Genomic DNA, 23448 nt, shown 5'->3' on the forward strand with positions numbered 1-23448 from the left:
AGGGCTACATACATGCTCCAGGGGTGGAAGTGAAAATTGCAAAGACACGAGTTAGTACAGTGGCTTGACGGCCACTGGGCAGAAAGCGGTGTACACCTCTCGACATCTTTGAGTTCTCACACCGGTGTTGCCCTTGAGCCATCTTGGATGTCGCTTTTTGTAGGGGGTCCATCTTGTGGGGACGAGTCACCGTCTGCCGGAAATAAAATTGGATACCGTTTTATTAGGCAGGCGTCCGGTTTTTTATCCCATAGTCCAGTATTTAGTTCATCACTTTCATCCAATAGCCCAGTTCAGTTCATTTTAGATTCCATTAACTCTCAAATAGTCCTTACACCCTGGCGAGTGTTGCCTCTGCGTGGGTCCCATGATACGGGCAAGGGCAACATGCGCGCGGTGTATATCCCTTAACATACACATAAACATACTCTACGCGTTGACTTCGGCCCCGCGCACGCCTCCCAAAGGTCCGGAACACCATTGTTCCGTGCTGGGAAAGACAGGTAATAAAAACTTACCCTAAAACTCTCGCACATGTGCTAGCACTAGTCAGCATGCGAGACGAAATGCACAACATTGCGTTGTGCAACTGGCGCTTCGGAGCTTGGACGTTTGGCACGTTGGCTACTCACTCGATCTGCAATGTCATAGAAAATGATCTGCAAAATTGATCTCGTGTCCATTTTTCCTGTGGGATAGTTGTTAGGTACACTATTCTATTAACTATACCTGGGTTCCTTTTGTACCTTTTTGGTACGGAACCCTAGAAACACCATAATATCATTATTTTAGTACACTGCACCATGCACTACACAAAATCTTAGTTTCAACCGCGAACAGTCTGACCCATGTCTGACCATAGACCTATATATTTCAGTGTGTCTGACCGATCAAAATATGGCATTGAAAATGACAAACGGATTTTTTTTATGACAAAATTTCATTAAATAATCTGAATCAAAAGCCGTTCGTTCATTTTTCTTATTACAGCAAATTTGACCTCCTATAAAATTTGATTTTCACGTGATTTTCACGCTGTTTTCTACTAACTTAGAGTTAAGGCTGTACCAGAGCATACATTTTGTATCGAAGAAACCTGTTCAAATTCTTGTAAGCTTTTAAACATATATCTTAAATGCGTTTTTGACATTTTTCGTTGTCATACTTGTCACATTCAAGTTGTCATCCAGTTGTCAAATTGACGGCGGTGAACGGCTATTGTAAATGGACGGCGTTTGCTTGCAGAATTTATAAAGATTGTTCTTATACAACAAAATGAATCAAACTTTAAATGTGGACCAGCTGAATTCAGCCCTTAATTCGCTACGAACATTACGGTCAAGCGTCAGCCATGTTTTCGAGACGCTTTCAAATGGCTTACGAGCCGACCACGGAGAAGATGGCAAAGACAAATTCCTTTTGGAGCTGCAAGAACTTCTAAATAATGTAAATATTAACTTGAGGGATTTAGATCAGACTGTAAACGGTCTTCCGGTGCCTACAACACTCACATTAAACTTGGGGAACACGACATACCTCAGCCAAGAAACTACGCAAGAACGCCAAGCATACTACACGCAGTTAGTCAACAGCTACAAGTGGACTGACAAAGTGCACGAGTACAGTTCCTTCGCCCACACATTGCTTAGCCAGAACTCTCTTAAGCGCTCGTACATAAACTCCGGTAACACTAAGAGACGGGGCAAGCTACAAAGCAACCACAACGTAGCACCTGTACAGGTCGATCAAGTCATCAACAACATCGATCGATCCTACAATGACATGAAAATAACTATATCCCGCCCATTTGCGAGCAACGCTGTTGTCCAGATCAATTTGAGTCATGTTTTAAAAGCTGTTGTTGCCTTTAAAGGGCTGCTCATGGAATGGGTAATGGTGAAAGGGTATGGCGAGACTCTAGATTTATGGACAGAGTCTCGACACCATGTCTTCAGGAAGGTTACAGAGAATGCTCATGCAGCTATGCTTCATTTTTACTCCCCAACACTGCCAGACTTAGCAGTGCGTTCATTCATGACATGGTTGCATAGTTATGTAAACCTGTTTAGTGAGCCATGTAAGAGATGCTCATGCCACCTACACCACACGTCGCTGCTGCCGCCAGCGTGGCGTGACTTCCGTACACTGGAACCGTTTCACGATGAATGCAAACAATAGTCTTTGTGGTATTGAACGAGAGAGTTGGGAAAAGACTTGTGTTGCGTGAACTCTCGTTCAATATAAGAATGTAAAGTGTAATGCAGGAACTGTGTAAAACTACCAGCAGGATTGTGATCATATTGTTCTAGTTCAGGTGAGTTCATAAATATGTGTACACTTTTTCACCTTATTGCATCGAGTTAAGGTGACGAAATGTACACATATATTTATGAACTCGACTGTTCATAACATCTTCAAAAGAGTCCGACAAACTAGCCAACAAAATGCATTCTATTTCCTTTCATTCTATGGCAGAAGCTAAATTTGTGTGACTCTCATCGGTGCATAAACTATTTAAAAAATAAATATGTCAACAAACTTTGTCTTTATCTCATCTATGTATTTCCCATAAAGGAAACAATCTTATTTGTATTTTTGTAATGTTTCCTGTTAAACCTTATACAAATTTTATTGCTTATGATCATTTGATATTGGCATATCTTTAGTAGTGATAAATCAGAATAAGGTGATTCTGGCCAAATCCATCGTCAGTCAGATAGAGCCCACCCACTAATGACAGTAACACATTCACTGCCAGACAAAAATGTGTGACCACCCATCTAGCTGGTTATCGGGGATCTGAGCAATGTTCACGAGAACCCACCAGGCTGGTCCTTGGCAGTGGACACGTTAAACACAATTGCTACCTTGTCAATTGTGTATCGCTTTTTATCTGTAGTAATTTTTAAACTTTTCATTTATAACATGGTACCAGTCACACAGAGCTGCAAAATTGCATACTTATTTTTCGAATGAATTTAATTAAAAACTGTTTAATTTTGCAGCTTATGTATGTATGCATGTAATAAAATAGGATATTAATGAATTAAATACTTAAAATAAAGGAATATCTTTTTATTTAACATAAACAGCAGGTCTCTCAGCATAATATAGAAACATTCTACACTAAACAAATGGTTTACTCAAAGCTATAGTGTGGTCCACGCTACAGGCTACTTTTAGGACGTGAGCACCAACCGCCACTTTCATAGGGAAATGCTGGTCCTTACAGTGTCCTAAGCCTAAGCAGCCATGCCTGTTCCTGCCCCACATGTAAAGGTCTCCATTATTGGTGACAGCGGCTAGGTGACTGATGCCACAGACCACTTGCTGGACGGTGCACTCGGGGTTGAATTCGTTGCGGCCGAAGAACGCGGGCGGTATTAGCTTGGGCTTGGTGCTGTTGGAGACATTGGGGCCGAGACCTAGTAGACCGTAGCCCCATACGAATACGTCGCCTTGCTCTGGAACAGAGAAATATTCTTTTATAGTAACATTCCCAAAGGGACACATTACATAAACTTGGAATCTGTTATATGCCATCATTTGATAGCAACGCCACATACGCAACTACAATGAGTCAACATTTTCGAGGAACCTTTATTTTGCGTAAGGTTCAAATGCATTTCACTACAAAATAGATGACCCAGCCTAGCCGAAGTGACAATCGTTGACAATCTGTATGGCGATCGAAAACTGGCTCTGTCGTACCACTACAGAAGAGCAATAACGAGCGCTAGCTACGATACTCTTACGAAGCGTAGGTGACTGTTAGTGGCTAGGTACTCTAGGTGTTATTTTCAGTAAGTACTCTGGTAGAAATTAAAAAGTGCCGTCGTCCCTACCACATCAATATGCGACACAGACAGACAGTCAACTATATCAACATCGCAGCCATTTTGCGACTGAATCGCTGCAAAATTCACCGTGTGACAGACGTTTCCTAAGGGTAGAGCGAGGCAAGGAAAGTTAAAACTTTGGTATTTACCATTAGCAATTAGACAGAAGGAGCCTCCGCTAGCTATGTCAACGATCTTGCCCAGTCCTCGCGTGAAACTGTACAGCGCATACGACATGTTTACTTGCTGGTGCTGCGTCGCCATTGGGACTTGTCCGTACTCTGAGTTGCCCCAGCCGAAAAGCTCTCCTTTATCTGAAAACAAAATTTAAATCTTGAAAATACTAACATTTAAACTGGAAATTTTTGGCTACATTTTAATGTATAAAGTTACTATTTATTTATAAAGCTGAAACTTTGATAATAACCGTGGCTCAGCTTCAAAAACGCATCAATCCTCATTTACACACCCCGAAAATTCCCCTGGCTTATATCAGATATCAGAAGTTGAACACAAATCTAGCCTCCTCACGAAGTCGATAGTCAGTCTAGCGAGTAATGACCAATGACTGACCCTGGTCAGTGGTCACAAAGCAGGTATTGTTTACTATACAACTCACCGCTAAGCACCTACACGCAAACCCCTGTAGAAGCCACCGTCACGATCTTCTCGCTAGTGATGTCTCCCTTCAGCTGGCTGGCATACTGGTGTTCTTAAGTCCCAAGATCAGTCTGCACACCCCAACAGTTTCAACCTAAGTAGTCTCCCGTTGAAGCCACCGGACCGGAGCTGGGATACTGGTGTTTAAGATATCCTAAAGCTTGCCCGTACACTCCATCTGTTTCGACAATTAACAACTCACCACTTAGTGCTAACACGAAATCCCCAGTTGAAGCCACCTTCACAATTCTCTCACTAGTGATGTCTCCTTTCACAGGAGCTGGCACACTAGTGTTGTCATACGTCCCGAGACCCGTCTGTACCCTCCCACACATCCCAACTGTTTCGTTCGGCCATCTCCAACTCACCACTTAGTGATAACACACAATCCTAGTCGAAGCCACCTTCACGATCTTCTCGCTAGTGATGTCCCCCTTCACCGGAGCTGGCACACTAGTGTTGTCATACGTCTCGAGACCCGTCTGCACCCTACCCACCCGTCCCAACTGTTTCGTTCGACCATCTCCAACTCACCACTTAGTGCTAGTACACAGTCCCCAGTAGAAGCCACTTTGACGATCTTCTCGCTAGTGATGTCCCCCTTCACCGGAGCTGGCACACTAGTGTTGTCATACGTCTCAAGACCCGTATGCACCCTACCCACCCGTCCCAACTGTTTCGTTCGACCATCTCCAACTCACCACTTAGTGCTAGTACACAGTCCCCAGTAGAAGCCACTTTGACGATCTTCTCGCTAGTGATGTCCCCCTTCACCGGAGCTGGCACACTAGTGTTGTCATACGTCTCGAGACCCGTATGCACCCTACCCACCCGCTCCAACTGTTTCGTTCGACCATCTCCAACTCACCACTTAGTGCTAGTACACAGTCCCCAGTAGAAGCCACTTTGACGATCTTCTCGCTAGTGATGTCCCCCTTCACCGGAGCCGGCGTACTAGTGTTGTCATACGTCCCGAGACCCGTCTGCCCGTCAGCGCCCCACCCGCACGCCCAGACGCGACCCGATTCTGTTATGAACAGACTGAAATATTTTCAAACTGAAGTATTGTGTCATAGTCAAAATAAAAAAAAGAGCAAAGCAAAGACACTAATTAAGACCAGCATATCGCATCAAACCCAGACCATGGTACAGTCTATTCTAAAGTGTATCTACATATACTATTCAGTCCATGATCTATTTGATTGAAAAGATTTTTATGGATGCAACTTTGTATCCCGCCTGTTCATAGTGATTTTAGACTGGAAACCATATAGTTTTACCCACATGACTTTGGTTTTATTTTTTGGCAAACGAGCAGACAGGTCACCTGATAATAAGCGATCACTGCCACCCATGGACACCCGAAACACTAGAAGTGTTGGAGGTGCATTGCCGGTCTTTATGATGGTTTGGTTGTAAATGTAATCATACTTATAAGGAAAATCTGAAAGTTGGGGCTCCAACTAGGTAAGATATTATATTTAGGCTTCCAGTTAAAAAAAGATAACAGTCCATATTTTTTTATGTAAATATTTCACTCTCCTCAAGATTTGAAATCCAGAACTAACCAATAACATAATTATAGCAATATTGACTTCAAAGAGATAACAAAATGAAGTAACTAAATAAAACTTACGTATGATCTTGCCCACAGCACACATTTGTGATTCTTTCCTTGCCCAGACTGCGTATGTTGTATGTCACCATGCTTCCTTTATATTCCTCATTGCTGTTAATTTTTCTGCCGCACTGGCCGTATGCATTGTTCCCTAATGTGTATGCTCCTTCTGTGTCTGTCAGTATTACTGTGTGGGCTCTACCAGCGGCTAGGCCAATTATCTGTAATTATAAACAGAAAAATTACATAAAACACAACTAGACAAATTATCTAAAAAGTGAAATTGTGCAAAGTGAACTATGATTTAGACCTACCAGCATCAGCTGCCTGTCTAAAACAAAATAAAAAATAAAAGGTACAAAAAAAATAGTAGATTTTATGAAAATCAATTAAATTTTTAATGTGCTTTCTTACCTATGTAAATAATACATATTAAAAAAATAATAGCTAACCCTAAAGGGTTAAGGGTGCAGTAAACTGCATACAAAGCCATTTATAGCCGATATGATGTTGGAACTCTATTGACAACTATTAAAGTTTTAATTTCAACCATTTTTTTAGGTCATGCCGTAGGGTTAAGTTATCTATAGTCTCATTTATACAAGCAATTTATCTTAAAAAACTGTATTATAACTCACTTTAGTTTCTAAAGATTTATAAGGTATATAAATAGGTGCTGGGCTCAATAACAATTCTAGTGGATGTCCCATGCGCGGTGCGTGGTAACCAATCTGTGAATCTGTGTTGATGCCCATGCCAAACACTTTGTGCTGTTCGCTGGTTTTTACGGAAGAGACTGTGAAACCGTAGCCACATGCTATGTCTGTTACCTGTAACATTAGTATCTTAATTAGAACATGTAAGATTTTTAAAGAAAAATAAAAAATTTGTCAGGATTTCCTAACTAATTTATGAACAGTTTGAATTTTTTTTTTTTATGAAAAGATTTAAAAACATAATTATCTAAAACATTCACAAACAAAAGCTTCTAATATTAAAAATAATAACCATGGTTCAATACACAATAACAATACCATTATGGGTACATACATCAAATCTTTCTCCAAAAGTAGATCTCATGGGATACCAGGCCAATGAGAAATTATTCTTGTACGCTTTCTTTCCTCGCTTCTTGCCTCGAGGCATATGAATACCCAGGGCTCCAGTCTCGGCCAAGCCCCATACATATACCCTTCTGTCTGAGCTTTTACTCACTGAATATTGAAAAACTGGAAAAGTAACACATATAATTTACGTTAAGTCTCTAACTCTTAAGGGAACTCTTCCTGCTAAATTGATAACACAATATCCAACAACTATCAATTTAAAAGTAAAAAAATAAATACAGAATTTATTAAACATAATTACTTGGTAAATCTTCATCTGTGGAGGTCGGTATTTTCTTTTTAGTAGTGGCGTAAGCCCTTGGTGCTAGAGCGCTTAAGTTTCTATTACGCAATAATATTTTTAAAGATTGCATTTTCATTTCAAATTATTCACATAACGTTTTATATATTTTATTCAAGCAATTCAAAATTTGTATCACAGATCAGATCAGAAAGAAACTGCTATTAGAGAGGTTATGTTATGCACTGACAGTGACATTGACAGAAGCATTTCGTATTACGTAGCGTGCGTTTGTACTGAACAAATTAAGTTTTTCTATAGTCCGGCGAATACTAAACACACGCAATAAAGTAAGAAAAACGTAGTGATTAAATGCTCTTTGGTAAGAACAAGGGAATAGAACAAGAATAGAATGAATACTACAGGAAATACAAATATATTAGAAGTGATTAAAAGGGAACAAAATTATTAAATACGATGTATCATCATTCCCACCTAGGGCGATAACACTTGAATCCTGAGCGTAGTGAAGGATACTATTAATTCATTCAATCATAGAATCCTTTTCTTCGTTCAGCATTCAAATCACGCCCTCCCTGTAAATCTGTTATCGTGCACCAAGCAGTGCCACTTTCTTCTGCAGAAAAGTGATGCATTGGAGTAGGAATGGTAATATTAGGAACGTAGTTTAATTAATTTTGAAAATGTTAAAAATTTTCACTCACGTACAGTGACCAAAAGAGTAGAAATCTAGAAATTAAAAATTGGCAACATTCAAATCAATGTGTGAGAAAACGTGGAGAAAACGGGACGACACTACGATGTTGCCACTTTTTAACTTTCACTCTTTTTGGTCAGACTGTATCGTGGTATTTGAGTATTCTAAATAAAACCCAAACACAAATTCAATCAACACCATATTTATTTATTATAATGACTGAATATAGAATAAAACACATTTACTTTATCTTAGACAGCAAATTAGCTCTAAACTGCGTGTTTTGGAATAGTGCTTTGATGAGGCTCCTAAGTTCCTCTGTCTTGAAGTGGATGGCCAGCGGGCCTTTGCCGTCGTTCCAGTGGTTGTCTATGTCCTTCAGAGAACCACTGAGGACGAATATGAGTTCTTGTAACTTGATCCAGGATTTGACGTGCTCTTCCACATCGCTGGGTTTCTGAAAATGTTAAATTGTTAATCAGAATAACAGATAGTGCAGACATAAATGTAGTACGAAAGTTAATAGAGGGGCAGGTAATGTAATCAATCACATACTAGGACAGTCGCGGGCAAACCTAGTTCTGGCTGCAGAAACTTTTTAAACACTCTATGTCATTAAACTCAAACAATATTCAAAAGTCGCGCAAGCGAGCAAACGTTATCTTTACTTAAAATAAAAGTGTCAAAGTTACTACAAAATGAAACCGAAGAGAAAGTACTATCAGCTACAAAAGTGCACGGCGAAATGATCAATGAATTCATTCATAATTTTTCCATGCACTTTTGCAGCTGATAGTACATATCGGAGCGCTACGTGGCCATCTCCATACAGACATCTTCGACGGTACACGCACGATAGATCAGCTCGTCTACAAAAGTGTTAACAATGTTGCCCTTGCTGTTTGCAGACCACTAGCTCCCAATGTGACTTCCTAGGCGCACTGAGGGGCATCGGGCACCTTCAAAAATAAAGTATGTTACCTGAAACAGTTGCGGGGCCTTCTGCATGACAAGTGTGTAGATATCAGTAAGCTAAGTGGCCATTTCCATGTAGATGTCTTCATCAGTACACACACGCTATCAGCTCTTCCACAAGCATCTTCAATAATGTTGCCCTTGCTGCAAAACTGGCCACTAGTCGCCATTAGAAGTATGACTTCCGTCGCGCACTGTGGGCGCCTGGCTATAAGTAAAGTATGTTACCTGAAACATTTGCGGGGCCTTCTGCATGACAAGTGTGTAGATATCAGTGAGCTAAGTGGCCATCTCCATGTTAGTCTTCATCAGTATACACACGCTATCAACTCTTCCACAACATGTTCACTAATGTTGCCCTTGCTGCAAAACTGGCCACTAGTCGCCATTAGAAGTATGACTTCCGTCGCGCACTGTGGGCGCCTGGCTATAAGTAAAGTATGTTACCTGAAACAGTTGCGGGGCCTTCTGCATGACAAGTGTGTAGATATCAGTAAGCTAAGTGGCCATCTCCATGTTAGTCTTCATCAGTATACACACGCTATCAACTCTTCCACAACATGTTCAATAATGTTGCCCTTGCTGCAAAACTGGCCACTAGTCGCTATTGAAGTGTGACTTCCGTCGGTACCTGGTCTGGCTTCAAAAGTAAAGTATGTTACCTGAAACAGTTGTGGGGCCTTCTGAACGACAAGTGTGTAGATATCAGTGAGCTGAGTGGCCATTTCCATAGAGATATCTTCGACGGTGCACACACGATGGATCAGCTCTTCTACGAACATGTTCACTAGTGTTGCCATCAATCTGAAAAGGTAAATTATAGTTATTTTGTTGACCGTCAAAGACGTGAGCTGACGCTCGATTTTATAGGCATACCCAATGGGGTAAACTGGTGGGGGGTTGATAATGATCAACCATTATGCACAACAGATATCGGCATTGTGAATGTGTGGTAGGCCACAGTTCAACGGATAGAATTCCATATCTAGACCAGACCTTCTAGCACAACTTGCCTTGTCGCGCGCGAGTCCATACTTGAAGTCGCGCTTGATGTATGGACTCGCACGCAACAAGGCAAGTTGTGCTAAAGGATCAGAACTCAACTGGAGAGTACCTCCACTGCACTTGGACGAAAGTCCAACTGGGGAAGTGGTTCCTAGACCACTAAATATAGAGAATTTTTACACTCTTTACTTCTCACTAAGTTTACCTAGACATTTCTTTATCAAATTAATTTTAACGAGAAGTGTGTGACTTGGAATCCAGTATAAGTACCTAGTAAACACGTTGTAAGGCAGCACACCGATCCAAACGTTTTTGAGCAGTTGCAGTTGCCGCAGACTCTGTCGAATTGCTGCTTCTGCATCGTCACCGAGGACATCCTTCATCGCCAGGTTGTTCAGATCTGAGAACAGAGAGATAAATATCGACGTTCATACACTAAGGAGACTGCTTATCATCAGGCGAGCCATAATGCTTGTATGCCACCGTGCAGTATAAAAAAGAGCGTATGTCTTGTATCTGGGCGCGTGGATCCTCATGGTGTGCGAGCGAGAGAGCACTAGTGCCATCCCTGTTACTCACGCTCTGATCGTATGTCCTGTATCTGCGCGCGCTGTAGTCTCATATGCGCGGCGAGGTGTGTGTGAGCGAGAGAGCGCATCGTCTGCACGTGGTCCACGAAGCTGACCGGGTACTGCACGCGGCGTCCCTCCATCAGGATCAACCATTTGTCTCCAAAGGTTTGTAGGTGGTGCGCTAGGTACATGCAGTTGTTGTGGAACAGAGCTGAAACAGGATGAAATGAATTAAAAAAAAAATTGAACAAATATTCCAATTTCGTTATATGTGTTTTATGCCAATTCCAGTTGGTCTGGTATGTAAAACAAAATGTGACGTTTTCAGTAAAAGGTACCATTTAGACGAAATTTGCTAGTATTGTTACATAACTATAACTAACATGTTCGAACATTATCTTTTGCTTGAGAATGACATAAATAATGGTGCCACAGTAGCCTATTTATACATATTTTAATAAAGATTAGTGGGCAAAACAATTAGAAATTATTCACAATGAAACTTTGCAATTATAGTGCGTTCTATTGAGCTAAACAACTTAATTCTTTATATGCTGACATTAACCCTTTAACCGCCAGAGTCTGATATAAGACATCACATATCCAGCTCATTCCGCCATAGTCTGATAAATAAGACAAAGATCTGATTTGGTTTTTACAGCCCATTTATAACTCCCATAACTATGCCAACCTTACTCTGCGTGGTACAATACCTGTCGGTGGCGACACGAGCACGCTCGATCAAAAATTTCTGGCGGTTAAAAGGTTAATTTTTAGATGCATCAAATACTGACAATGTCCAAATGTTCTAATTAATTGAAACATAGTATGAAATGCTGATTTAATCAGGATGGCAATGCCTTAATTTATGTAAAACAGACTTGTAATCAATTTTATTGTTTTCCATACATGTTAGTATACATAGTATGAAATAAAAAAAAAACTTTCTGATACTAACCAACATATTGTGGAATGGTCTGCAGATATTTCTCATGATGATAAGGTACTACGGCATCATATAGCTCAAACACAAGCCTCGTAGTATTGTAAAGCTTTTTAGAGACCACATCTGAGCACTGCACCGCCTGCTCCATCATCACGTGCACCAAATCCAGCAACTCCTGAGCAGACTTCGAAATCATGCACCGGGGAAAGTAGAACAAGCTCTTAGGCAATGTCTCGTCAAACACTGTTAGCGCCTCCTCTGTACTTTTATCTAACTTAGAGGTACTCGGACTCTCTGGGCCTTCCGGTATACTCTCTACACCGATGGACATGGTCACGCTTAAATCTTTCAGCATGATAGTTCTTGCTGTCTCCAAGAAATACTGACTGGACTTATTAGCAAACAATATGTCAATATCTTTCATGTATGCTAACAATGAGTATTTGTCTTTGTAAAAGAATTTCACCATTGAAAGGAAACGTTGGAAATCCTCTATTTCTGCCGTTATCTTGCCATATGTTTGCAAGTCATTTAGGTTATTTGGTATGGTGTCTAGAAGACAATCTTTGACAAGTACATCTATGAACTCAACAGCAATTGTCTCACCTATAAGTGTCATCAGAGTCATGTGATAGTCAAAGTCTACATTTAATTTGTTACTCAGGAAATGGAAGAGTATCCTCAAGTTAGCTATCACATTATCGTAAGGAGGATTTTTCTGTTTATGGTTTATTGTTATAGTTACTTGATCGTCAGTTTCTGCATAAACTGTGCAGTCAAAGTGTATGATCGGTTCTAAGACATCTTTTAGAAGAAACTGGGATACATGTTTGACCTTTTCCATCAATCTCTTGCATTTGCAGAGTGCATTTAATGCATCGACAACTACGAGTCTCTCCTCCATATTGAAAGTAATGGTAACTTCAGTTTTCTTGGCCCCACTCTTAATGTTGTACGCTATCATCCTATCCCACACTATGTACAAATCCCGCAGCAAGCTCTCTAATATTAATTGTGCATTTTGTTTGGTGGTGTTGTAAATGTCCAGGCTTGTGAAACCTTCCGTCGGGTTCTCCAAGAACTGCAGCAAGTCGTAAACGGATTCACAAGCTCGGTTGAAGCTTTTATCAATCCTACCAGATTCAAAATCTTTTACATAGTTCCCACATGTAACTACATCATAAATTAGGTTAATGGCAAAGTTTACTGTTTGCAATTCTTTGGCTAGCTCATTCTGTTTATCTATGGCTTGAAGGATGTCAGCCATTGTCTCCCCTTCTATCTCCTCCTGGCAGGCTTCCATCTCCTGCACCAGGGCGCCACTCTCGGCACACAGCTCATTGCTCTCAGTAAGGATTGCTGATATATCATAGTCTGCATTACCAATGAATTCTCTAGTGTCAGCTTTGAGCTTATCCAATTCTTTGTTGATCCGTTGAATTTTATCTGAAGGTTTCCAAGTGTTACTTTCGGTGCTATCGAAAATAGTTTGTAAAAGTGAATCTATATCGTAATCTGCCATGTTTAATTCTTTCTTTTTGATCTGTCCTTCTTAATACTGGGTTCAGGGTACCTATCCCTTTTGGGGGACCTGTGTCGGGAGTGCTTGTGCGCGGCACGTGAGCTGTGATACTTGTTGGAGCTCACCGCATTCCGCAGAGTGTTAACGAGGAAACGTTTATTCGTTTTCTGTTGAGGTGCTTTGACCCAACCGGAAGGGCCCACTATTTCAGCTCTTGCTGCCCCTTGAACCGCTTCCCGCATCAGTTCCTCAACGGCTAATCTAAAAGTATCAAATCACAAGTAAATATAACTGAAAATTAGCCAATTCGAAGACATTAAAAGGAATTGTGTTACTTCTCTAGTGCTTCGTCGTCCAATGGTTCTTGTTCTGGTTTTTTGATAGTCTCTTCTTTCTCGGTCATAGTTTAACTGAGTGCTAAGATAAATTAAACACTATACTACTTATAAAATAAATAAAGGCTTAAAATAATTCACACATTTTCGCCGAATTTCATCTTTTAATCGTATTCGAACAAGAAATACAAACACGTATTTTTGACACATGTAAAATCGCGTTCATTGATACAAAAAGAAACAACTTTTCACAAGGAATGACTGCCAGAAACTTTCATTTTATTTTATATTAACTGAAAGTTGCGATCAGTTATGATAATGTTAAATTATTATTTATTTCTGGAGAAATTATATTAATACTTTACTATTTTAAAGGTAAGTCAAGAAAAACCTATCCTTTCGATTAAATAAGTGATCAACTCCATTGGGTAATTATTTTTGTTTGCTGGCAAGAAGATTGGTTGCGTGGAGTGAAACGTCAGCCACGTACATTCGCCTGTCAACGTAACCTTTCTCATTTCTCATTTATTGTGTATTAAAATAAGCTCGATAACAGGTAATGCTTGTAAATTTTACATTTTAATTTCCTTTTGTGCATAATATCATTCTAGGTGTGTGTTACAGTGATGAATTACAGTAGTTTCATTTATAAATTCGCAGTTTTCTTTGCACATCTATAACGGTGCCAAAATTTTCTTATTACAGGTAAAATGTCTGCGAAACTATTGTCGCTCGTGCTGATCATCGCCGCGGCGGTGACGGCTGATGAGGAGACGGCGGCGGCGCGCCTGCTGGTGTCGAAGCAAGTGTTGAACAAGTACCTGGTTGAGGACATGGATATCCTGATCAAGTACACGTTGTACAACGTCGGAACGGCGCCGGCGGTGGACGTGAAGCTGGTGGACAACGGATTCCACCCGGAGGTGTTCACGGTGGTGGGCGGGCAGCTGTCGGCACAGATCGACCGCATCGCGCCGCAGACGAATGTATCGCATGTCGTGACTGTGCGCTCCAACCGTTACGGATACTTCAACTTCACGTCGGCTGAGATCACCTACAAGCCCACTGAAGACGCTACTGAGGTGAGTAGTGTTTTACACACTTATCACTGTGAAAGTGCCATATGTTGTTGAGGACACCTAAATCAGGGCAAGCATTAGGTATTTCGATAAATAAGATTGATCTTACAAAAGCTGAAACAGGCTGGATTTGTATATCAGGTCAACTACATCCTACAAGAGCAATGTATTTTTCATACTTTATTTCTTCATGAGTTTCACAAAATAAGGTTCTTTTGTGGTATATGGTCTGTTAAATAAGGTCACACACATAGCTGGGCATTAACTCGTTAATCCGTTAATCGTTAATTAACGAAGTTAACATTTTGGTTAACGGATTAACTTTTAAGTTAACTTTAAAAAATGTTAACGGATTCGTTAACTTCCGTTAAATTTCTTCGAGTCCGTTAATCCAGTTCCACACGCGCCGAGTAAAACTTGCTCTGTCCGCTACTATAAAAGCCCGGAGTACGGCGAAACCTAGGGTTTTCCCGTAAATTCACAGTCTACAGACAAATTGGTGCCTTTGGATCACTTGTTCGAGACCTGATTAACATTTCGCTTTTACCAATTGGCAGCTGGGATTTTTTTAGAGATTTTGGCGAACTTTGGGCTTTTACAGTAACATCTTACGCAAATACTAAATAGTTGATAACTGATGCAATGCAACTAGCAACAGTAAAATTACTTCTTAATAGGGATTAACGGATTATCGATTAACTTTAACTTCCGTTAAATTTGTTGAAATGTATCGCTTTAACGATTAACGAAGTTAACTTTTATAGTAACGGATTAGCGGTTATCGAAGTTAACTATTTGATTAACGGTGCCCAGCTATGGTCACACACACAGGTACTTTTAATTTTTACTTAGTAGATTTTTAACAAAATACCATTTGTAAACAATGATCTACATTTGTTACATTATTATTGACCCTGTGACGTTAATTAAACAACAATGACTGTGTAACCAATAATATTTTGATTTTTCCTAATAAATTTGCTTAAATTGTAATAGGTATGCCATAGTTTTCAAAGTTGTTTGGGGCTAGTATTCATTGTTACTAAATTACTTTCTATTTTGTAATTTACTAACTACTCTTTGTAGTGTAGCATAAATTAATTTCCCATATTTTCATACTCCTCTCCTCTTTACTCTTAAATTTTTCAAGAACAGAATCTCAACACTGATATATTTTATTGTTGTTTATTATATTTTGAACTACCAAATTTATGCTCTTATTACAAATTCATCAAAAGAATTGATATGGGCTTATTATAGCTATAACTAAGTTAAACTTCTCATGGGTATTTCAAGTATATGTTTTTTAAAATTATTCCCTTGTTTTGTGAGAAACTTGGAAACTTTGCAATTTGCGTATCTCTTGAACAACTGCATCAGCACCAATGAACATGCAAATTGATCCAAAATTTTTGATAAATCATTCCCTGTTCTCTCTTGCACTAGTCTACCTGTTCTTGACATTGTCTATATGGGACTTGGAGGTACTAAATGATTTTGCAACTTATTATTGTACATCATGATCAACAAATGATTTATTATCACTTAAACCTAGAGAGTGATAGATCTCACAGTAACCCTTATAAACACTTTTTGAGCAAGAGTAGTGAGATCTTGGAACAAACTCCCAGAAGATGTGGTCGCACAAAATTGTAAATATGACATATATATATATATATATATATATTTGATATGATTGAGAGATAACATACACTAGAGGAATTTTGTTGGGTACCACGGCGGGCGTGTGGTCTAGTGGTAAAGACGTTAGCCGTGTAAGCTGAAGACCTGGGTTCGATTCCCGGCTCGGCCACCAGTGGGCCTTGCCGTTTTTTCTTTCGTATATGATATCTATTTCAATTTATAATATGAAACAGTTTAAAAATAGACTAGACAAGCACATCACATCTACAACTAGGCTATGATCACTGGATACAGGCTATAAATAAAAATAAACATTATCTAAAGCATAGTTAACATAGTATTGGCACGCGTTTAGCGACGAATAAAAAAAATATATTTAAAAATTAAAAAAAACTGATAATCACATCTTAATTTTAATACGTTGATAACTCTATATTAGAAATTTGGTTGATCTGACTTTTTGCTTTTGTAAGTTATTGATGATGGACGTTGACCGGCGAAAATGCACTGTGAACAAATACGTGAAAAATCCCCTTGGTCTGGGTCAATGATTGCTAAATTGTTGAATTTCCAGAAAACTACTAGGCAATAATTATTGCCCAAATCATTATTTCATTAAAGGACAATCAAATAATAGTGGCAAAATAATTCAAAATATCCACTCCTTGCGGTCCACACGGAATCAACAGACAAAAAAGATGGATGAAAATCTTGTTCAGAGGATGATGAATACTATTTTCAGAAAAGTCCGTAATTTTGTGCATAAACATACTGAATGATTGAAATATATGTGACACGCTATAAATTAATAAACAATCTTTTATATTCTGCAATAAAAAATATTGTTTACTTTTCATTAGACTTATATTGACCGGGATATAGACCGTGATTACCTTTTTGATTTTTGTCGAGCTCCCGATATTTCGACGCAGTTGCATGCATGTGGGAGCTCGACAAAAATCAAAAAGGTAATCACGGTCTATATCCCGGTCAATATAAGTCTAATGAAAATAACCGTGAATCATTCAAAACTCTTATTGTTTACTTTTTTCTTTTCATTTAAAAATTAAATTCCTCCCATCGCGTACCAATTCTAAATTAACTATGCTTTATTTCAGCTCCAATACGCCATCAGCAGCTCCCCCGGCGAAGGCGCTATCGTCGCCCACAAGGACTACAACCGCAAGTTCTCCTCGCACATCCTGGACTGGGCCGCCTTCGCGGTCATGACCCTGCCCTCCCTCGCCATCCCCTTCGGGCTCTGGTGGTCCTCCAAGACCAAGTACGAGAAACTCAGTAAACCTAAGAAGAATCATTAGATAGGTTTCAATTGACCGGAGGATGAAAATTCCCAGGGAAATATTCCGTTACAAGAAAGACGGCGAATTTAAAATTTAGGGCCAGTTGCATCAACCACAGTTAACAGACATATGAATATCACGCAACAGAAGTCCATGGAAATTCCCATTACGAAGGCTAAATTGGGTAATTGACTGCTTGTTGCAACCAACCCTAAGGGCCACATTTGACAGACACATCATCGTCACGCAGTAGACGTCTATGGAACTTCCCATACAATAAAATTTTACGAACGCTTTAATGGTGACAAACGGTTTGATGCAACTGGCCCTAAGAGTGATATTATCTTCTCGCTTTTTTATGACGAAAAGAGTATTGGAAATTTTCATCTTTAGGTATATGCCCAAAAAGACAAGCCTTAAGAAATCATTTAAATAAATATCAAAGCTTGCACTTGGTGTAGCATTTTGAGTTTATTTACTTGTTTTGAAGGCTATGGGTAAATTTCTAGCTGTATGGATAATGGATTCAAGTAGACGTTTACATAATAAAGCTACTCATGAAATAGTAAAGAAAGTTATGTCAAAACCAGTAAGTAAGTAGGTTCAGCAATGTGCATATTACTTTATCAATTCAAGTAAATTTTGTTACTATTGACATGTATCTCTTGAGACTGCTATCTGTTTAGTTAGAAAGCATTTAAATTAGAGTAAGGCAGTCATTATTGTGGTCATTGCTAATGTTGTGTATGAATTAGTTAGACATCATGTCTTGTCATAGAAATAAAGTTTATCTAGTCTTTGGTCAATTAGGTTGTGCTTATGTTGTTACCAATATGTTTAATAACTCTCATTTGTAAATTAATTACTAAATTACCTCAAAGATACTTTCCTTATGGATTTAAAGTAAATTAATTTGTATGCATCATTAGCGGTGATTATTCTCATCACTTCACTTGTTCATCCGCCATTTTTACATTGTTATTAATTTATAAAGTATGAACAATAAAATATAATTTTACTGTCTTAAATATATTTTGATTTCAAACTTCCTAGCGTGATTGCACCAGAAAAAGAGTATATGTTAGAATAATTGCATATACCTATCTTTGCTCAGTGCTGACGTCCAGTGCGTAAAACTTTTATATGTAAGTATTTTAAATAAACTGAAATTCAAAAAGTTAAAATATAAACTCTATCTATAATGTGACCACTAGTGGAATAGAGCCATTGACATACATATAATTCGTTAGGACTTGGCATATGGTTATAAAAGTGGTGCCAGGACAGTGGTGTCAGTATCACCGCCGTTCACGAATGCAAGCCAAGCGTGAAGTATGACATCCAATTGTAGCCAGAAATTAGGTAATGTTATAAGCAGATACGGATCCGTACCTAACAGAGCATTTTTATCAGTTTACCAAAACATTTCGGGTGATAAAAATTAGGTATTTATGATTAGTCTGTGTCGACTGCCAATGTCAGTAATCAGTGCAGGTCAGTGTAGTTTGTGACGGGACCTGGCAGGGGAACCATGGGGATTATGGATGTTGACAAACTGCTGTGCCTGCTGGCAGTAGCGGTACAAGCATCGGCACTCAGTAAGTACCTACTAGAAAGTTATAACTATATAATATTGGATTATTTTAGTCTATCCTCGAAATGTAATATCTGAAATACGTACCTATGCCACAATATTTTCAATAATACTCTTACATAAGTACAGTCATAAATAAGTGACGATTTCTGTACCTTCTTGTATTAACTTGTTTGAAATGTCATGCGAAATTGTCAAACGATTAAAAGCGACAAGGTACAGACTCTTCTTTATGCCGGTGACTGTACTTATACAAAAACTTATTTTTAATATTTAAGTATGATTCGTTATGAATGTGGCCGTTTAGTCTGATACCTCTTATTGGGCTACTTATCTGTTAATTAAACGTTGACGACCGGTCCGGCTCAGTCGGTAGTGACCCTGCCTGCTAAGAGCCGCGGTCCTGGGTTCGAATCCCGGTAAGGGCATTTATTTGTGTGATGAGCACAGATATTTGTTCCTGAGTCATGGATGTTTTCTATGTATATAAGTATGTATTTATCTATTTAAGTATTGTATATCGTCGCTTAGCACCCACAGTACAAGCTTTGCTTAGTTTGGGGCTAAGTTGATCTGTGTAAGGTATCCCCAATATTTATATTTTAATGTTTTGAAGGTTGTACCTACTTCAAGAGGCAAATACCAACATTTCCGTTTGGCGGAGGTAAATTGTTCCAACACGTCTCTGTAGCGCATCGGAGGCTGTTACGAAAAACGGACGTACTTAGTGCGCGTAGGTAAATGATACTAGGTAATAGTAATACCTATTACCCATAAAATTCTAACTCTGACATTTTTTTATGGAACAGTGACATCACCACACCTCTTATCGTCCAACAACCCACTGCGGAAGAGTTGTTGTTCATAGTGACGCCGCCTGGTGAGATTGAAAGACCTTTCGTTATTCCATGTGAAGCCGAAGGCGAACCTGCACCGCAGTAAGTAAATTAGTTAACCGAATGTACATAAGAACTAAGTATTTGTTATTCAACTTAAGTTAGTATTTTTATAATGCGTTAGTACCTATATTAAATTTTTACAAACTATTTTATTTATACCAGGTACAGATGGACAAAAAACGGGGAACCATTCAACTACGCAACCTATGGAGATCGAATTTCACAACAACCCAGCAGGGGAACTTTAATCTTTACCGCACCCAAAGACGAAGACGTGGGCCAGTACCAGTGCTTCGCCTACAATGAGTGGGGCACAGCCACATCCAACTCTGTCTTCGTACGTAAATCCGAGTTGCAATCGTTCAAAGACACCGATAACGACGTGCACATCACAGCTGAAGAAGGTTACCCGTACAAGTTAACGTGCCAACCGCCTGACGGCTATCCCAAACCCTTGGTATTATGGCTATTAATTAATATCGACCAGGGCACGCTGAAAACTGCAAACAACTCTCGCATTACTTGCGATCCTGAGGGTAACCTCTGGTTCTCGAACGTCACACGCAAGGACTCGATCGAGACTACTAATTTTGCTTACATCTGCGCTGTCAAGTCCTTCTTCAGATGGGAGTATAAACTCGGCAATAAGGTTTTTCTAACAGTGACGCATAAGTCGGGATCTGAGATGCTGAACAGGTCTCCGCCAGTGAAGCAATACACCACAAAAAGTCATGAAGTCGCACTCAGAGGGAAAAATGTGGAGCTATATTGTATAAATAAATAAATAAATATTATAGGACATTCTTACACAGATTGACTGAGCCCCACGGTAAGCTCAAGAAGGCTTGTGTTGTGGGTACTCAGACAACGATATATATAATATATAAATACTTATATACATAGAAAACATCCATGACTCAGGAACAAATATCTGTGCTCATCACACAAATAAATGCCCTTACCGGGATTCGAACCCGGAACCGCGGCGTAGCAGGCAGGGTCACTACCGACTGCGCCAGACCGGTCGTCAAATTGTATATTTGGTGGAACGTAAGTTATTTGTTCTACCTACTTACATAAAGTAATTAAGTTCATTCATTTTGTTTATAAGAATCAAATTGAATTTACAGGCCGCTCCCGGAAATAGTTTGGAAGAAAGACGGACAAACCATCCTGTGGTCAGATCGTGTGAAACAGATCAACTATGGCAAGACGCTGGTGATCAACCCCGTGACCTACGAAGACGAAGGCGCTTACACGTGCGAAGCCAGTAACGGCGTCGGCTCAGCGCAGTCACACTCCATCAACCTCAGTGTTGAAGGTGAGGTTTAAATGCCCCGATGTAGGTACTGGGAAGTAGATATCTCTTTTTACCTATTTCAATCCTGTTAACTTATACTGACTTTGCTCACCCCATCCTTAATACAGTCTCACTCAGCTTAACTTGCCCCAACAGAGTAACGCCAATTATGTACGGCGGCCATTACCTACTCACACGCTCCAAGATTGTTGAGCTATTTAGGGTCCTAGCTAAATTGGTGGTTCAATACTTGCGGAATGTCCAGGTTACCAAGAAATATTTAAAAAAAAACATCTTTTATCCCAACAGCTTCTCCGTCCTTCAACGAAGCACCATAATCTCAAACCCTGGGGGAGAACAAGACTGCGGTCATCAGATGCAAGGCTGACGGCTATCTCGCGCCACAGATCAAGTGTACGTGCAACGGAGAGCCCATCGAGCGCGCTGCGCCAAATCCACGCCGCTCCGTCACGGCTGACTCCATCACTATTACCAATCTCACTAAGGAGGACACGGGCAACTACGGATGTAATGCCACTAACTTCTTTGGTTACGTGTACAAAGACATTAACGTTCAATCGGCAGAGTTGGCTATTATCAATGCCACGGAAAATGTAGCGCCGAATCAGTAGCCGGCGCGATGGTACCTATACGATATACTTAGGTACTCGCACATTAGACGTCGCACTGCCGGGAGTAAATGCAAACTCTATACTATACCCCTTACTCCCCTTAGAAGGTCGGCGCAATATAGATGCGTGTGCGAGGTACTTAGACTTAAATAATATATGGATCCTTAGCATAGATTGAACACCAACGTTTTATTATTCCCAAACGTACATTTACTACATGTACCTATACTCTAATTAGATGGTAGGCCCAATGCAATACGAGTAAATTAGGCTTGTGTAGTACATGTACTAATAGTACAAAAGACACGATTCCCTGCACTGTACTAGACCGAACTACTCCCAAATGATTCTGCTCTCTAGTACATTTAGTACACTCACACACGCGCAACAGAATGGGAACGAAAGGAGCGAAGAGCCGAGAAGTGACAATGACAGCAAAGCGATCCGTGTGATCCGACCGCAACCGAACTAGAACCGACTGACTCGGACCGAGAGCGCGCGAAAACGGCCGATCAGCTCTCGGCTAGTACGAGCGAGCGTTACTGTACGCCATATGCAGATAGATAATGTCCAGATGTCCTAAAAGAACGAACTAGTACACTTCGCAGATCGTACTAGTTGGGAGCGATCTTTTCAGTGAACGAGCAGGCACAACTCTTAGAGTGGCATTACCTGCCCAGGAACGATTTTTCTTATTAGGTAGTTTTTTTTGCTCGTATGTGTATACGATGCGCAAACTTGCCCCCACAACTGCGCCTAATGGTCTAAAAGTTTGTCGAGTACTGTATACATATTTTTAAATAAAAAAAATCCGGAACGGCCATTGAGGAAGATTGTTTTAGTGAAATACCTCAACCTTGTACCGACATAAACAATGCAGGGCCGCCTGTTTACTCTACCGATTACAATAGCCGCAATACCACTGTTTTATCATGACGTCTATTCGCATTTGTTCCGCGAGCGGATAACGACGGACTTCATCTATTTGCCTACATCAATTATATCATATCAAATCTAACAGTTTATAAATATAATAATACAGTCAACAACATATTAGCTGCGAGTGAATACAAAGTGCCAAATGTATACAAAACTTTATTGCCTGTACATTAAGGTGTGAATACATATTTTTTCACCACACCAACTGGTAAAGGCTTACTTTGCTATTCGAAAACAGATAGCAAAATTTCATTTTATCCACGAGAGTGCAAAGTAATCTCTTACAAATTTTAACTTGATGTTTTGAGCTGGCTGGTATCATTTACGTGTAAATGATGATTTTTGAACCATAAATATTGATTAGATTGATAGATTTGATTTAGTTTGATGTTTTATAGTCAGTATTTTGTTCGTGTTTTGTGGTGAAAAATTTTGTGTTTCACTCGGTGGCAACTTGAAACCCTCGCAACGCTCAAGATTCCACACACACAAATATTGGAATCTTTCGCTTGCTCGGGTATCA

General features: G+C 39.7%; 5 protein-coding genes and 1 non-coding gene across 6 annotated transcripts; 4 read left to right on the top strand and 2 right to left on the bottom strand.

Annotated features, from left to right (window-relative positions):
* The first annotated feature begins 1213 nt into the window (after nt 1-1213).
* LOC125225744 (mediator of RNA polymerase II transcription subunit 27) lies at nt 1214-3049 on the top strand. The gene has a single exon (XM_048129584.1). It carries the CDS (start codon nt 1276-1278, stop codon nt 2176-2178), a length of 903 nt encoding a protein of 300 aa, XP_047985541.1. The 5' UTR covers nt 1214-1275; the 3' UTR covers nt 2179-3049.
* A 17-nt stretch (nt 3050-3066) lies between these two features.
* Nucleotides 3067-7677, bottom strand: LOC125225742 (RCC1-like G exchanging factor-like protein). The gene is made up of 7 exons (XM_048129583.1): nt 7486-7677; nt 7168-7346; nt 6756-6947; nt 6136-6338; nt 5368-5540; nt 3989-4153; nt 3067-3464 (listed from the first exon to the last, which is right to left on the bottom strand). Exons 1-7 carry the CDS (start codon nt 7601-7603, stop codon nt 3127-3129), a joined length of 1368 nt encoding a protein of 455 aa, XP_047985540.1. The 5' UTR covers nt 7604-7677; the 3' UTR covers nt 3067-3126.
* A 691-nt stretch (nt 7678-8368) lies between these two features.
* On the bottom strand, nt 8369-13751 carry LOC125225413 (centromere/kinetochore protein zw10 homolog). The gene is made up of 6 exons (XM_048129120.1): nt 13538-13751; nt 11693-13463; nt 10742-10945; nt 10433-10562; nt 9820-9961; nt 8369-8639 (listed from the first exon to the last, which is right to left on the bottom strand). Exons 2-6 carry the CDS (start codon nt 13200-13202, stop codon nt 8424-8426), a joined length of 2202 nt encoding a protein of 733 aa, XP_047985077.1. The 5' UTR covers nt 13203-13463; nt 13538-13751; the 3' UTR covers nt 8369-8423.
* A 237-nt stretch (nt 13752-13988) lies between these two features.
* Nucleotides 13989-18589, top strand: LOC125225414 (translocon-associated protein subunit beta). The gene is made up of 3 exons (XM_048129121.1): nt 13989-14093; nt 14243-14619; nt 17379-18589. Exons 2-3 carry the CDS (start codon nt 14248-14250, stop codon nt 17577-17579), a joined length of 573 nt encoding a protein of 190 aa, XP_047985078.1. The 5' UTR covers nt 13989-14093; nt 14243-14247; the 3' UTR covers nt 17580-18589.
* Trnat-ugu lies at nt 16358-16429 on the top strand. Its single transcript has one exon. It is a non-coding gene; the product is annotated as a tRNA-Thr (tRNA).
* On the top strand, nt 18395-22135 carry LOC125225166 (neuroglian-like). Its single transcript, XM_048128742.1, has 7 exons — nt 18395-18414; nt 19136-19159; nt 19965-20093; nt 20217-20821; nt 21086-21104; nt 21185-21375; nt 21664-22135. The coding sequence occupies exons 1-7, from the start codon at nt 18395-18397 to the stop codon at nt 21690-21692; spliced, it is 1017 nt and encodes a 338-aa protein (XP_047984699.1). The 3' UTR covers nt 21693-22135.
* The last annotated feature ends 1313 nt before the right edge of the window (nt 22136-23448 follow it).

Source organism: Leguminivora glycinivorella, chromosome 4 (genome assembly GCF_023078275.1).
Source record: "Leguminivora glycinivorella isolate SPB_JAAS2020 chromosome 4, LegGlyc_1.1, whole genome shotgun sequence".
NCBI lineage: Eukaryota > Metazoa > Arthropoda > Insecta > Lepidoptera > Tortricidae > Leguminivora > Leguminivora glycinivorella.

What these genes read in the sequence shown, in the direction of transcription:
- LOC125225744 (XM_048129584.1), top strand. Translation starts at nt 1,276, where the DNA reads ATGAATCAAACTTTAAATGTGGACCAGCTGAATTCAGCCCTTAATTCG.
- LOC125225742 (XM_048129583.1), bottom strand. Translation starts at nt 7,603, where the DNA reads ATGAAAATGCAATCTTTAAAAATATTATTGCGTAATAGAAACTTAAGC. An exon ending in CTTTTGGAGAAAGATTTGAT is followed by an intron (nt 6,948 to 7,167) that starts GTATGTACCCAT and finishes CTAATGTTACAG; the next exon opens with GTAACAGACATAGCATGTGG. An exon ending in ATAAATCTTTAGAAACTAAA is followed by an intron (nt 6,339 to 6,755) that starts GTGAGTTATAAT and finishes TTATAATTACAG; the next exon opens with ATAATTGGCCTAGCCGCTGG.
- LOC125225413 (XM_048129120.1), bottom strand. Translation starts at nt 13,202, where the DNA reads ATGGCAGATTACGATATAGATTCACTTTTACAAACTATTTTCGATAGC. An exon ending in GACCATTCCACAATATGTTG is followed by an intron (nt 10,946 to 11,692) that starts GTTAGTATCAGA and finishes ATCCTGTTTCAG; the next exon opens with CTCTGTTCCACAACAACTGC. An exon ending in CCTTACAACGTGTTTACTAG is followed by an intron (nt 9,962 to 10,432) that starts GTACTTATACTG and finishes TTACCTTTTCAG; the next exon opens with ATTGATGGCAACACTAGTGA.
- LOC125225414 (XM_048129121.1), top strand. Translation starts at nt 14,248, where the DNA reads ATGTCTGCGAAACTATTGTCGCTCGTGCTGATCATCGCCGCGGCGGTG. An exon ending in CCACTGAAGACGCTACTGAG is followed by an intron (nt 14,620 to 17,378) that starts GTGAGTAGTGTT and finishes GCTTTATTTCAG; the next exon opens with CTCCAATACGCCATCAGCAG.
- LOC125225166 (XM_048128742.1), top strand. Translation starts at nt 18,395, where the DNA reads ATGTTTAATAACTCTCATTT. An exon ending in GGTACAAGCATCGGCACTCA is followed by an intron (nt 19,160 to 19,964) that starts GTAAGTACCTAC and finishes TTTATGGAACAG; the next exon opens with TGACATCACCACACCTCTTA. An exon ending in GAAGGCGAACCTGCACCGCA is followed by an intron (nt 20,094 to 20,216) that starts GTAAGTAAATTA and finishes TATTTATACCAG; the next exon opens with GTACAGATGGACAAAAAACG.